Below are 15469 nucleotides of genomic sequence, written 5' to 3'. Positions count from 1 at the left end.
AGAACACTTCAGTAAGTGTAAATACAACAATATAATTCATTACTACATTAATTCAAAGGAGACCATTTCAAAAATGCTATAGGACTAGGACACATCGTTAACATAATAGAGGCTATTATCTCAAACTGAATATCAGTGTATACTTAGAAGCTAAAAGCCAGAGGCACATCCATTGTATAGAACAGCATAAAGGACTACATAAACATTATTTTAGAAGTTTCACCTAATGAAAAAGACAAAAAGAAAAGATAAAAACAAGGCATAGATATTTAAAAAGGAGAATTAAAACCACTCTTATTTATCACTATTTCCTAAGAAATCTCTGAAAGAGTAAACAAAAAGCCCAAATATTCAGATTTTGGTCTCTTATTATGTATCAGTGTTCAGCCTCAAACACTCTCTTAGCATAGAAAAGACCCTGATTTACGTTATTCTATGTAGCAATGAATAATATATTAAAGAGGGGCACTTGGCTGGCTCAGTCAGTAGAGGATGTGACTCTTGATCTTGGGGTTTTGAGTTCAAGCCCCACCTTGGGTATGGAGATAACTTAAAAATAAAATAAAAAAATAATATTAAAGAGTGATAACTTTGTATGCTAACAGATGGTAACTGCACTTATCATAGTGAGTATTTTGTAATGTATATAATCATCACTAGCTTGTACACCTGGTATTAATATAATAATGTATGTCAACTATACTTCAATAAAAAAATTAAAGAATGTTTAATAACCTTGGAAAAATTTTAATTCACATTGTTAAATAAAAAAGAGCAAATAACTAATCAAATATAGTATCATCCTATTAACATACACAAAGGTTGACTATATATATACTAAAATGAATTCCAGTAGTCAAGGTTATTTATAAGTAGTAGAATTAGAGGCAATTTTATTTAATACTCTAAAATTTTCACTGTTTTCCAAATTTTCTACAGTATCAGTTTTCTATATACAAAATGTTATTTTGAATTAATGTATTATAATAATTCTTATTTTTAGAAAAATATTCCTTACCCTTAAGGTTACTACTCGTGCTTTGGGGTTTCGGATAGATGGTCCTGCTGAAACATAATCAGTTGTGTCCACTTCAATGGGAAAATGCTTCTCACATTTTTCATCACTGTCCAGAGCAGCTGGCCACTCAGTGCAGAAATCTGAGAATTAAGAAAAATAATCTCAAGTATAGTTTCGCCAAGTACATTCTTTTTTTTTTTTTTTTAAAGATTCTATTTATCCACTTGACAGACAGAGATCACAAGTAAGCAGAGAGAGAGGAGGAAGCAGGCTCCCTGCTGAGCAGAGAGCCCGATGTGGGGCTCGATCCCAGGACACCGGGATCATGACCTGAGCTGAAGGCAGAGGCTTTAACCCACTGAGCCACCCAGGCACCCCACGCCAAGTACATTCTTGTTGCAATGTGCGCTAGCAGACCAAATCACTGAGGGAGATGACTCTCGAGCTACATGGAATGAAAGAGCAGACTCTCTTCCGCACCTCACAAACACATCATCATCCTTCACCCCTTTTCTTCTCAGATGAATCCTAGTTAGGGAATGTGATTAAATGAAAGACTCAGATAACTTGGGTTTGGTGAGGAGCAGTAAGCTTTGTTAAAAGGAAGCTATGACTTGATAGAAGCTTATTATAGCTTTGCACATACCCAGTGATGGGGCAGTTTAATCCCCCCTCACTCACCAACTAAAAGCAAACAGTTCATAGTGCTCAGAGTGTTAATTATTTTTGAGAAAAGCAACAGTTAATAGTAATTCATTCCCAAATGAAAGTTACTAAAGTTCTGAGGGGAACTGAAAAAGGCTCTGAAAGAGCTCTTAGAAGAGAGATATGGTCTCCATTCTCTCAGAAACTGAGCTGAATAGGGCCTCAAACTGAACAGGTACAGTCTAGGGCATTATTAAATAGATCCTTACAGTAACTCATGTTTCCTCTAGGTGACTTCTGTGCCAATGAAGCTAAATGGAAAAAGGAACAGACTTGTCCTCAGATTCAGGCAACACAACTAGCCGAAAGGGGAGATGGGACTGGCTGTGAGAAGTGGGCCACAATGGGAAGTTTCAAGCACCGTGACAAAAATGTGGTGCACCGTCTATCTCCACAGCACAGATCTCCACAGCACATACAAACTCAGGCCTTCAGTGGAGGGGTGGGGAATAGGGGAGAGGGGGCTGAAAAGAAAAAGAGCTCCTGGCATGTCCTACAGCTATCTGTATTGAGGGACTCCGTAAGAAGGTAGCTGATTTCATTTTGCCCTATTCCTATAAAGTTAGTGAGGTAGAGGGCTCTCAGCTTGAGATGTACTTCTGGCACTATCAGCCTCCCCTCCATGGAAATTTCACTGCATTCTAAGAATCTTCATTCATTCGAAGAATACCTAAAAGTAATTGGTTTCTTAGGTCAAACCTATTAAATCTCAGGGGGTCTGTGCTTTCTCCAAAAAGCATGACTGCAGGAGAGGCTGGTCACAAGCACAGGCATATGTGGGAACCCTTCCACGTGACGATTTAAGGGACAGTGAAAGGTACTTTGTCAATAACATTTCCTATTGTTAACAATTTTCTTTCTTTTTTTTTTTTTAAGATTTTATTTATTTATTTGACAGACAGAGATCACAAGTAGGCAGAGAGGCAGGCAGAGAGAGAGGAAGGGAAGCAGGCTCCCTGCTGAGCTGAGAGCCCCATGTGGGGCTCGATCCCAGAACCGTGGATCATGACCTGAGCCGAAGGCAGTTAACAATTTTCTTATAGTAGGTACTATATTTAGCTCCCTTTATAGGCTTTAATACCAGTCAGCAAAATGCCACAAAGACTCTCCAAGATTTATAACTAAATATATGGTAACAAATTAAGTATAGCTCACACCATTCCCTGAACACCCTGCTTAAGAGCAATACTCACACACTTGAGGGGAAAGCTCACAATTCTGACATTTAAATAAAATGGAAAGAGCATGATTACTGAAGTTAAATTTTATTCCGATCATGGAACAATTCCAATATCCTGCATTCTAAGATGCCACACTGCCAAGCACTTTATAAGAGACTAGTTTGGAGAATTTTATGAGTTCTTGGGTTTGTACTGACTCTTTTATTTTTTATAACTTTGAATAAGTCATTTCAATAACCAGATGATAATTACAACTTTTAAATTACCGGATTATATGTCTAAAAAATACAGCCAACTGGAAAGTACATAATAGACCCCTATTCATCTGATAGGTAGAGCAATAGACTAGACTTCGAAAGACCTTGGTTTTTACTTAACTTCTACCACTGATTATTAAATTTTGGGTAAATTACCTAACTTTCCTGTGCTTCAGATTTTCCACTTGCAAGTTAGATATAAAATCTGAACTGACCTACTTTAAAAGAAAATTGAGAAGAAATATTTTAAAAGCTTTTGAGTTATTTGGAAGATACAAGCTAAATCTAGAAGCTGGCAAAAGTGTAAAGACAAAATCAAAGAAAGATTAAACACTTAAACACTTAAAATATAATGCAACTTTTCTGAATGTGCTATATGAAAACCATTCATTTAAGAATTATGAAGTATTTTAGAAGTACCTCATTTAAAAACCCATTTCTAGATTATAAATGCACATTCCAAAATAATGTTTAAAAAGGAAAAAAATGAGATTTATCACAGTGCAGAACATTCCTTAACTGGCTTCACAAAGGATCAAAAAGTGCTACATGGTTTGTGCCAAACAAGGAACAAATCTGGAATAATGATCAGTGACAGTCTATCACTAGGCACCAATATAAACAGAAACATACTAAAACGATAGAAATGCATTCTACTATCCCAAAAAGACCACATACATGAAAGAAGATAGGAGAAACTGTTCTTCCTTCATGTAAGAGTAAAGTCATTCTTCCTACTTTTTGACTTCTTTATTTCTTCCTTACATTTCTCAATAAAAGGCCCTTCCAAAAGCTCAAATTATATCATAATCATGATCACTATACTATTTCTCCTTCCAGCCTGTGAAGAGCTTTTACATTTCATTTCTTTTCTGAAAAGCCTTAACAAGTGTACTGAGCATTTATATATCTCCTTTTACATTTCATTTCTTTTCTGAAAAGCCTTAACAAGTGTACTGAGCATTTATATATCTCCTTTTTAATTAGCATGAAGAATTCATTCAAAGGTACTAACTCTTGAATTAAACTACACAACCAATCACTAACAGCTGTGAACCTAAAACAATTCCAATGTCCTTCTGTATGTAGTCCAATGCAAATGAGATGAGAAATTGAGTCTATGTATATATGAAAACATGCATAAAACTATGAAAAAAAAATTCTTTGCCTTTACCTCCGTGCATGTGGGAAGGAAAAAGAATAAGTGAGTGAGGGCTATCTGGGTGGTGCAGTCAGTTAAGCGGACTCTTGGTTTGGTTCAGGTCACGATCTCAAAATCATGAGACTGAGTCCCCTGTGAGGCTCTGTACTCAGCAAGGAGTCTGCTTCAAATTCTTTTTTTTTTTAAAGATTATTTATTTATTTATTTATTTATTTATTTGACAGACAGAGATCACAAGTAGGCAGAGAAGCAGGCAGAGAGGAGGAAGCAGGCTCCCTGCTGAGCAGAGAGCCCGATGTGGGGCTCAATCCCAGGACCCTGGGATCATGACCTGAGCCAAAGGCAGAGGCTTTAACCTACTGAGCCACCCAGGTGACCCTCTGCTTCAGATTCTCTTTCCCTCTTCCTCTCTCCCTCCCCTCTGCATGCTCTCTCTGCCAATATCTAGGAATCAATAAATATTGTTCAAATTCAATAAATTTAGAACTGGCAATATAATCATGGTCTGGTGATTACTTCCATTTTACGTATGTATAATGAAAAATATATACTAACATAACTATACATATATAAAATATACAGAGAAAGAATATATAATAAATACTGTATAGAAAGAGACTATATGGGGCACCTGGGTGGCTCAGTGGGTTAAGCCTCTGCCTTCAGCTGGGGTCACGATCTCAGGGTCCTGGGATCGAGCCCCATATCGGCTCTCTGCTCAGCGGGGAGCCTGCTTTCTCCTCTCTCTTTGCCTGCCTCTCTGCCTATGATCTCTCTGTCAAATACATACATACATACATACATACATACATAAATATGAGACTATGTGGAAAAAATAAGCAAATATACTCTCAGCAAGTAATTATCAGACCTAAACAATGACTAAAAGAGAACACTTCTAAAATGAGGGGCTGAGGGGAAAGGAGAAATAAAAGACTACTGCTTTTCATCATCAGTTTTTCTGCTACTTGATGTTACCACATCTATGTATCACTATGAAGTTCTTATTTTAAACAATTTCTTCAAGATAACTCTCTGCAAAGTATCCCATTACTGACTCTACTAACTATTGACTTGGCATCTTTCTACATTATCTTCAGTTTGGATTATACTGACTTCTATCTATAGGCAACACTCTGCAATATTTTCTTCCATCACTTTATGTATGTGCTATCTATAATGCAACAATTAAGTCCCTAGTCTACCTGAACAAGGACTACAATTTCCAGTTCTATTTATTATTCATAGCTACTTGCAGAGTAGTCTGCAAAAAAAAAAAAAAAAAAAAAAAAAAAAAAAAAAAGGAACTTGCAGATTTGACATCTTAACAATTCACTGAAAACTTGAAAATTTTTCTAAAAAAGGAGAAACTAGCAATGAATATAAGACAATTTAATACAATAAAAATGAGGTTTTGTTCTTCCATTTTTATTGAGATATAGTTGACATAAAACATTATGTAAGTTTAAGGTACACGATATATTGACTAGATGCACTTAATATATGTTGCAACATGATTACATTCACAACACTAACACAGTGTCACGTAATTACCATTTCTTCTTGTGTTAAGAATATTTATGATCTGCTCTCAGCAAATTCCAGGTAGAGAACACAGTATTAATAACTATAATCACTATTCTGTATGTTAGATTCCCAGAACTTATCATAAAACTGGAAGTTTGTATTCTTTGACCAACATCTCCCTCCCCCACGTAGCCCCTACTCTTCTGAGTTCAGCTTTCTCAAATTTCACATGTAAGTGAAATAATAATCCAATTGTTTTTCTCTGTCTTATTTCATTTAGTACAATGCCCTCAAGGCCATCTATGTTGTGACAGATGGCAGGATGTCCTTCCTTTTCATAACTAAATAATATCAAACACACACCCCACTTTTTTTTTTTAAGGTTTTAATTTATTTATTTGACAGAAAGAGAGACTGAGAGAGGGAACACAAGCAGAGGAAGTGGGGGAGGGAGAAGCAGGCTTCCCACTGAGCAAGGAGCCCAATGCAGTGCTCAGTCCCAAGACCCTAAGACCATAACCTGAGCTGAAGGCAGACGCTTAATGACTGAGCTACCCAGGCACTCCCCACTTAGGTTGTTTCCATTTTTTGGTTGTGGTAAATAATGCTGCAGTGAACAGAAGAGTACAGATATCTCTTCAATACCATGTTTCCTTTTCTTTTGAAAAAAAAAATATATATACATACACACACACATATACACATACACACACACATACATATATATATCCAGAAGTGTGATTGCTGGATCACATGGGAGTTCTAATTTTTTAAGGGACCTACATACTATATTCCATACTGGCTATATCAATTTACATCCCTAGCCATTAGTACAATAGGGTTTCCCTTTTTTCCACACCTTCACCAACATTTGGTATCCCTTGCCTTCTGGGTGGTAACTATTTCTAGCAGGTGAGAGGCAACAGCTCCTTGTGGCTTCGATTTGCACTAATCTTTCCACAATTAGTTATACTGAGCATCTTTTCACTTGTCCACTGATGATTTGTATGTCTTCCTTGATTCAGGTTCTCTGCCCATTTTTTAATCAAATTATTTGGGATATTTTGGTGTTGAGTTGTGTAAGTTTTTTATATATTTTATATAACCCTTATTAGATATATCACTTGCAAATACCTTCTCCCATTCAGTAGGTTGCCTTTTCATTTTGTTGATGGTTTCCTTCATTGCGCAAAAGCTTTTTATTTTGGTGGTCTCAAAAGTTTATTTCTGCTTTTATTTCCCTTTCCAAAGAGACATATCAAGAAAAATAGTGCTAAGATCAATGTCGAAGAAATGCCCATGTTTTCCTTAAGCAGTTTTATGATTTCAGGTCCACATTTATGACTTTAATCCATTCTGAGTTTATTTTTGTGTGTGACTTAAGCCAGTGGTCCAGTTTCATTCTTTTGCATACAGCTGTCCCATTTTCCCAGCATCATTTATTAGAGACTGTCTTTTCCCCATTGCATATTCTTGCCTCCTTTGTCACAGCTGAATTTAACATAGAAGCATGTGCTTATTTCTGGACTCTCTATCCCGTTCCATTGATCTATAGGTCTACTTTTGTCCTGATATCATACTGTTTTGATTACTGTAGCTTATTGTATATCCTGAAATCTGAGACTGTGATATCTTCACCTTTGGTCTTGCTCAAGACTCTTGGTTATTCAGGGACTTTTGTGGGTCCATACAAATTTTTTGGATGCTTCTTTCTAGTTCTGTGAAAAATGCTGCTGGTATTTTATAGGGATTATATTCAATCTGTACTTTGTTTTGGGTAGTATGAACACTTTAACAATATTAATTCTTCCAATCCTCTATTTATTTTTAAATTGAGTTGTCTGGGATTTTTTATTATTGAGTTGTATGAATTCTTTATATATTTTGGATATTAACCTCTGACCCGAAGTTTGCAAATATTTTCTCCCATTCTGTAGACTGCCCTTTCCTTTTGTCAATGGTTTTCTTTGCTGTGCTATAGCTTTATAGTTTGGTATAGTCCCACCTGTTTATTTTTGCTTTTGTTGCCTTTGCTATTGGTATCGAATCCAAAAATCATTGCCAAAACTCACGTCAAAGAGCTTACTGCCTATGTTTTCTTCTAATTTTGTTTTGTTAATGTGATACATCATTCTGACTGATTTTTATGTTGGACCATACTTGCATTCCTGAAATAAATACCATTTGATCTGACATGATCCTTTTAATGTACTGTTGAATTTGATTAAGTAATATTTTGTTGAAGACTTTCTGGGTTTTTCTTGTAATAGAGTTCTAGTTTTATACCACTGTGATCAGAAAGGGTGCCTGATATGACTTCAGTATTTTAAAATTTGTTGAGACTTGTCTTTTGCTCTAACATATGATCTGTTCTGGAGCATGTTTCATATGTGCTTGAGAAGAATCTGTATTCTGCTTCTTTTGGATGCAATGTTCAGTAAACATCTGCTAAACCCATCCAGTCTAACATATAGTTTATATTCAGTGTTTCCTTACTGATTTTCTGACTGATACATTTATTGTTGGAAATGGTATATTGAAGTCTCCTATTGCTATACTGCCATCTGTTTCTCCCTTCAGTTCTGTTAATATGTGCTTTATATACTTAGGTATTCCTATCTTAGGTGCATAAACTAAGATGCGTAAATTTAGGTGCATAAACAAATGTTATATCTTCTTGATGAACTGACCCCTTTATCATTAGAAATGAAATTTTTATGTTCAAAGTTATTGTTAAGTTCATATACTGAAACAATCACTTACCTTTAAGAGCTTCACAGTGCTTTTTAATTGCTACAGGAGTTAAATGCAGAAAATTGGGGATCTAAAATAGAGAAATTTAAAGGATAAATTCACTTACTATCTCAAAAACATAAAATAAAAATTTCATAAAACTAAATCCTAAGCACAAGAAACCTTGTAATAAATAAAATCTAGTTTTTATAATATTAATTCTATGTCACATGTGTTATGAATTCAATAAATGAATTCTGTGAAATATAGATTCATGATGTATCTTATAATGACTGGCCGTTGTGGGGGGAAAAAATGCTGTTTTTATAGTACTCTTCCTGCCAAAAATCTACAGGTACACATATTTTAGTTGTAAAACTAAAAGCACTCAAGGACAGAGATTATTGTTTAATCATCTTAATTTCCCTGGAATACAAAAAGACTACAAATTATTTAAGGTTCTACAGTCTTAACACTTTGGTAACATCCTTCTAGTTATCTCTTTAAAAAACAGATACATGTATATGACTTTACATAAATGGATTCATACTGTTCTAGAAACTGCTTTTTTTTTTTTGTCTATGTTTTTTTTTTTTTCCCAAGGGAAAACCATTTTATAAACATATATTTTTATCCCCAGGGATACAGGTCTGTGAATCACCAGGTTTACACACTTCACAGCACTCACCAAAGCACATACCCTCCCCAATGTCCATAATCCCACCTCCTTCTCCCAAACCCCCTCCCCCCAGCAACCCTCAGTAGAAACTGCTTTTTAAAGATTTACTTATTTGAGACAGAGAGAACGTGCACATGTGTGCACACAGCTGGGAGGGGCAGAGGGAGAGGAAGAAGAATCTCAAGCAGACTCCGCATTGACTGCGAAGCCCAATGTGGGGCTCGATCGCACGACCTTGAAATCATGACCTCACCCAAAATCAGGAGTCACTCAACCACTGTGCTATCCAAACACCCCTAAACTAAGTTCCCTTCTTTCATTTAAAGAAATGATAAATTTCTTCAATGTTTGTTTTCTTTTATCCCTTGAAACATTCAGATTTCCAAATTTCATTTACCCTTCTCTAGCAGCAGTCAACTCCTTCTCCATATTACCATCTCATTTTTTAACCACCATCTTTTAGCAAATTATTTTTTGTTTTTCGGTTTTTCAATACTAAACATATATATATGCGATGTATATAAAAGTAGCATATAAAAGTAGCATACATATGCTAAGTGAAGTAAGTCAGAAAAAGAAAATACCATATGATTTCACTTACATGTGGAATCTAAAAACATAATGAACAAAAAGCAGAAACAGACCCTTAAATTCAGAGAACAAACTGGTGGCTGGAGGGGAAGGGACATGGAGGGATGGGAGAAATGGGTGAAGAGGAGTGGGAGATAAAGGCTTCCAGTTATGGAGTAAGTAAATCATAGGGACAAAAGGTAGAGCATAGAAAATATAGTCAATGATATTGTAATAGGGCTGTATGGTGACAGATGCTAGCTACATTTGTAGTGAGCACCGTATAGCACAAAAACTTGTGAAACCACTACGTTGTATACCTGAAACTAATGTAAAATTGTGTGTTAACTATACTTCCAATTAAAAAAAAAGAAGAAAAAGATTCTCATATAGTGGAAAACACAGTTTATGACAATTTACCGTATATAACATGAACCATCTAAGATATGCCTTCTCAGGCAAAACATATTCATATTTTCTTTAAAAAAGGTTATAGTTCATGGCACCTGGGTGGCTCAGTTGGTTAAGTGTGTGTGTTCGGCTCAGGTCATCCTGGGATTGAGCCCTGCATTGGGCTCCCTGCTCAGTGGGGAGTCTTCTTTTCCTTCTGCTCCTCCCCTCCCCCTGCTCATGCTCCCACGTGTTCATGCTCTCTCTATCTTGCAAAAATAAATAAATAAAATCTTCAAAAAAAAGCTTATAGTTCATAAATCATTATAGATGCTACCAACTGAAGCATTGAATATGACATATTTTGCTTCACGAAATAAAGAAGTTGAAGGACTATAACAATATTAAATGATATTCTACTTTTCTGGGCAGAAAGTTTTAGAATCTCTTTAAAAGTAGATTTCAAGGGTGCCTGGGTGGCTCCATGGGTTAAGCCGCTGCCGTCGGCTCGGCTCATGATCTCAGGGTTCTGGGATTGAACTCTGCATTGGGCTCTCTGCTCGGCGGAGAGCCTGCTTTCCCCTCTGTCTCTGCCTGCCTCTCTGCCTACCTGTGCTCTCTCTCTGTGTGTCAAATTATAAATAAAAATCTTTAAAAGTAGATTTCAGGGACACCTCAGTGGCTCAGCTGTTTAGGCGCCTGTGTTCGGCTATGGTCATGATCCCCGTGACCAAGCCCTGCACCCTCTGCCTCTTGCCCCGTTGGTGTTCTCTTGTGTGCATGGTTCCTCACCCTCTCTCTCTCAAATAAATAAATAAAATCTTACCAAAAAAAAAAAAGGTAAATTTCAGTCACAATTCTCAATCTCAAATTAGGTCATTTCATTTTTCTGAGTTCCACTTGAAAGATATAGGTAGAAAAAATACAATAGAAAAGAAAAAGCCAGAAAGGAAGCCATAGGATCAACTGGTTATATTCTTAAATGCTCAGGACTCTTTGAGTCTTCTCTACCATGGACAATCAGAATGTATCATCCATTATTACCTGAAAAAAAGTTTAAACTAAAATACAATACCTGCTGCTACATACTGAACCCTCAAGTACAAGGCAGGGTAGGAGTGGGAAGAGGACCAGCATTTCTTTAGAAATAATTCTTAGCCAATGAATCAGCAATTGACCTTACCTTTAATAGTTCTAGATTTCCCTCCTTTGCCATGGGCACCCCCCTTTTTACTGGATAGCCCATTCGAATGGGAAGAGGTACAGCAGAAGGTTTAAATGGTGCTGCAACAGGATAAACACTAGGCCAATCTTGGTCAACAGTCATTTTCTCTGTCCTAGGAGGTAGTGCCTATAGAACATAAAATGGTTTAGTATTTTAAATATGAATATGATCTTTAATTTTAAAGCAAAAAACCTACAAAAAAAGAAACACAAGCAGAATTGCAACTGATGTAAAATCTGACCTCTTATCAAGCTGCTGCTATTCAAATGAAAAACACCAAATCTACCTAATATTTTTGCACTGTTTCTGCAAAGCTTCTGGTAAGGATCTTCTTTAATAGCACACTTCCTTCACTAAAAATTTCTGTGGATTTAGACTTTTAGCAAATTTTTTACATTTTGTTGAAGAGTAACAATGTATTTTGAAATACAGATCTTCCTCAACTTATGATGGGTTTATTGGACACTCAGTGTTTAAGTTGAAAACACCATAAGTTAAAAACGCATTTAATACACCTAACCTACCAAACAGCATACCTTAGCCTAGCCTGCCTTAAATGTGCTCAGAACACTTACATTAGCTTACATTTGAGCAAAATCTTCTAAAACAAAGCCTATTTTATAATAAAGTGTTGAATATGTCATATAATTTATTGAATACTGTACTGAAAGTTACAAAAAAAAAGAATAGTTATAAGGTACAGACTGGTTGTTAAGTATATTGGTTATTTATCCTCATGACTCTGTGGCTATACCTAACTGACACTGCCCAGCATCGCACATGCTCATACCGCATAATGCTAGCCTAGGAAATGATCAAAATTCAAAATTCCCAGAACAGTTTCTACTGAATGTGTACTGCTTTCTCACCACTATAAAGTTGAAAAATTATAAGCTGAACCAGTGTAAGGTGGTGAATGTTTCCCAAGTTAAAATAGTTTTCAGAACTTTATTGATGGAAGTCAGTACAGGAGAAGACACTGATAACTGAGAACTAGAGGAAATAAGAAATAAATAATATGAACTTAGAAATAAGTAAGTAGGTTAAACTAACTGAATACATATATAATGAGAGATTATAAGTCTCCTAGTTTCAGAGAACAGCTATGTGACAGTTTAGTCAATCACATTAACATACACGTATTTTTTAAAAAACTGTATTCATTAGAAGGGGACGGCTGGCATATAAAAGTAGGGTTTTAAAGAAGCAAAATCTGGCAATGCCCAATAATGCAATACCAAAACTAGGGTAGTGTACGCCTTGGAAGAAGGTAATATTCGTGTGAAAATAACTACTCTAGATAATTATAATTTGGTACCAGTTAACTTCCATCTAATAATTTGTCTCTGTTCTGACTCCATCCTCAACAAGTGACCTTAGGATTCGGATTCTTTTATAGACTTGCCTACAGCGTAAGACCAAACTGGTGAGATTAATACACACATCCCAGGCTTCATAATTATTAAAAGCACCATCAAAAATAATTCTATATTCTAGTTTATATACCTATTTCCCAGGAATATGTGAGTCTATTTCTCAAAGATGATCCATTTCTTGGGGTACTGACAAAAACCAGTCAAAGAATAGAACCAAAGCTCTGGCAGTCACCAAGTACGCATCCCCTTGTGAAGCCTTCTCGGGCAGCATTCTTCTACCTGATCATCAATATCTGCCTCACTTTAGAACTTCAGAGATCATAAAGATAATATGTAGTAGAGCACATTGTTTACCTTTCTTCTCAGTGGTCTTTCATATCTGGGTGTTCTGCCTGCTGTACCTAAAAGACAACACAGTAGTTATAGAGAACTGAATATGTACAGTTGTTCAACAATGATCATGATCCCAAAACTCTGAGATTATTTCAGGTATTCATGAAAATGAAATAATAATCCATTTTCTGTAAGCTCTGGGACTAAATCATCTTAATGAAAAGTCAGAAATAGTTAAGAAAAGTCCAGTTACTATTTTTTTTAAGATTTTATTTATTTGACAGACAGAAATCACAAGTAGGCAGAGAGGCAGGCAGAGAGAGAGGGAGGAAGCAGGCTCCCTGCTGAGCAGAGAGCCCGATGTGGGGCTCGATCCCAGGACCCTGAGATCAGGACCTGAGCGGAAGGCAGAGGCGTAACCCACTGAGTCACCCAGGTGCCCCAAAGTCCAGTTATTTAAATAAAAAATGTATTGTGACTGATGATATAGTGAATTAATCACCTAAAGAAATATTTTTAATAAATGTTAAGGTTCATCATCAAACTCACTTTCCCAATTAAAATATCTAGTTAGAAATAAGAACTTTACATCTTTAAAGATATTTGAATGGAAATGTTTTAACTATAAATATACTTGCTCATATTTGGCATTATTTGGTTCCACCAAAAAAAACAAAAACAAAAACCTTTGTTTTTCCTTCTGTATTGCATATTAGAACATATTAGCCAATGTTACAGTAATGCCAATAAAAACAAAAATCATGGCCATTCCTAATAAATCATATAACTATAGAAGACAGTAAGTTATTTACATACAGTATATAGCTTTCGTCTCTCTAAATGTTCTGCTTCATCACAGCATACAGTGCTATAATTATGTAGCACTTTCACATGCCAGGCACTATGCTACATGCTTTTCATTATCTCACTTAATCTTATTGTTCACAATAACTGGAAGTACTATTATTATCCTTAGAGGTCACTTAGAGCCGAGAAAAAGAGTTAGGGTGACAACAGGATTGCATATAGGACTCTCCACACTCTGAACCACTTCTATCTCTAGCTTTATCTCCCTTCACAAGGTCCCACAGCTAAACTACACTTCCAGTACCAGAGCCTGTGGACTTTCTCCAAACTTACTGGCCCCTCTGCCTGGAATGTGCATCCCTTCCACCTGTCTGGCTTCTGTCCCCTTCTGCCTCCCCATCTCATTTCTTTATCTGACACATTTTTATTCATCCCTTGATAGTAATTCATTTATTCACTCAATCAGAAACGGAGAAGGCAGCAATGAGCAAAAGAAACACAGATCTTGCTTTCACAGAATGTGGTCTGTCAAATAAGATATTTAACAAGTGATTTCAATAAATAGTCATACTATTAAGGGCAACATATAGCAGAAGACAAAACTTAGTTAGTTGGAGAGAACTGCCCTGAAGAGCTGGATTTTAAGCCTAAACCTTAAGGATGAGCAAGAGGTAGCGCTGGGAACAGGCAAGTGAGAAAGTTTCTACACAGAAAAGGAAATGTAAAATCAATGGGAATAGTTCAAGATAGCTGAAATTTAAGACTAGAACAGAAAGGACATTAAGAAAAGAAGTTGGAAATATTTAATAAGCACCTCAACTACAATACATCATTAAGAGAGCTCTTAATTTTCTTCTTCCAGACTTCCTGACCCTGTAAATGATACTGCCAATAGTCCGATTACTCAGGATAAGAATCTAACCTGCTTCCCGAGACTTATTCTTATGCCCCATATCAAATCCATCAGTTAAGTCCTCCTAGCCGTTCCACTTTTAGCCCACTAAAGTTGGTTCTTCACACAGTGATTTTTTAAAAATATTTTATTTATTTACCTGACAGAGAGAGAGAGAGCGAGAGCGCGGCCAAGCAGCGGGAACAGTGGGCAGAGGGAGAAGTAGGTTCCCCACCAAGCAGGGAGCCTGATGCGGGGCTTGATCCCAGGACCCCAGGATCATGATACAAGTCAAAGAAGGAAGATGCTTAACTGAGTGAGCCACCCAGGTGCCCCAGGGGTCAGTGATCTTCTAAAAGTATAAATCAGGGGTGCCTGAATGGCTCAGCTGGTTAAGCATCTGACTCTTGATTTCGGCTCAGGTCATGATCTCAGTCAGGGTCATGAGATCAATCTCTGCGTCAGGCTCCACATTCAGCAGTCGGCTTGTCCTTCTCCCTCTGCTCCTCCTCTCCTGAAATAAATAATTATATCACTTCCATGTTCAAAACCCTCCAGTATAATCCCAAACTTAAAATAAAATCCTAAAAGCCGTGCAAGATCAGATCATTACT

General features: G+C 36.5%; 1 protein-coding gene across 3 annotated transcripts in view; it reads right to left on the bottom strand.

The window, feature by feature from the left end:
• MRPS35 (mitochondrial ribosomal protein S35) overlaps positions 1–15469 on the bottom strand; it is a 47043-nt gene that overhangs the window by 29750 nt on the left and 1824 nt on the right. For 2 of the 3 annotated variants that reach the window (XM_059387188.1, XM_059387190.1), the window contains exons 2-5: positions 13178–13224; positions 11406–11573; positions 8614–8674; positions 1019–1158 (exon numbers count right to left, since the gene is read on the bottom strand). In XM_059387188.1, coding sequence (XP_059243171.1) covers positions 1019–1158; positions 8614–8674; positions 11406–11573; positions 13178–13224 — 416 coding nt within the window. The remainder of the gene's footprint in view (positions 1–1018; positions 1159–8613; positions 8675–11405; positions 11574–13177; positions 13225–15469) is intronic. The other variant, XM_059387189.1, reaches the window with a different exon arrangement.

Source organism: Mustela nigripes, unplaced genomic scaffold (assembly GCF_022355385.1).
Source record: "Mustela nigripes isolate SB6536 unplaced genomic scaffold, MUSNIG.SB6536 HiC_scaffold_218, whole genome shotgun sequence".
Classification (NCBI taxonomy): domain Eukaryota; kingdom Metazoa; phylum Chordata; class Mammalia; order Carnivora; family Mustelidae; genus Mustela; species Mustela nigripes.
The sequence above is the reverse complement of the archived record's forward strand: the minus strand, read 5'-3'. Positions and strand labels throughout refer to the sequence as shown.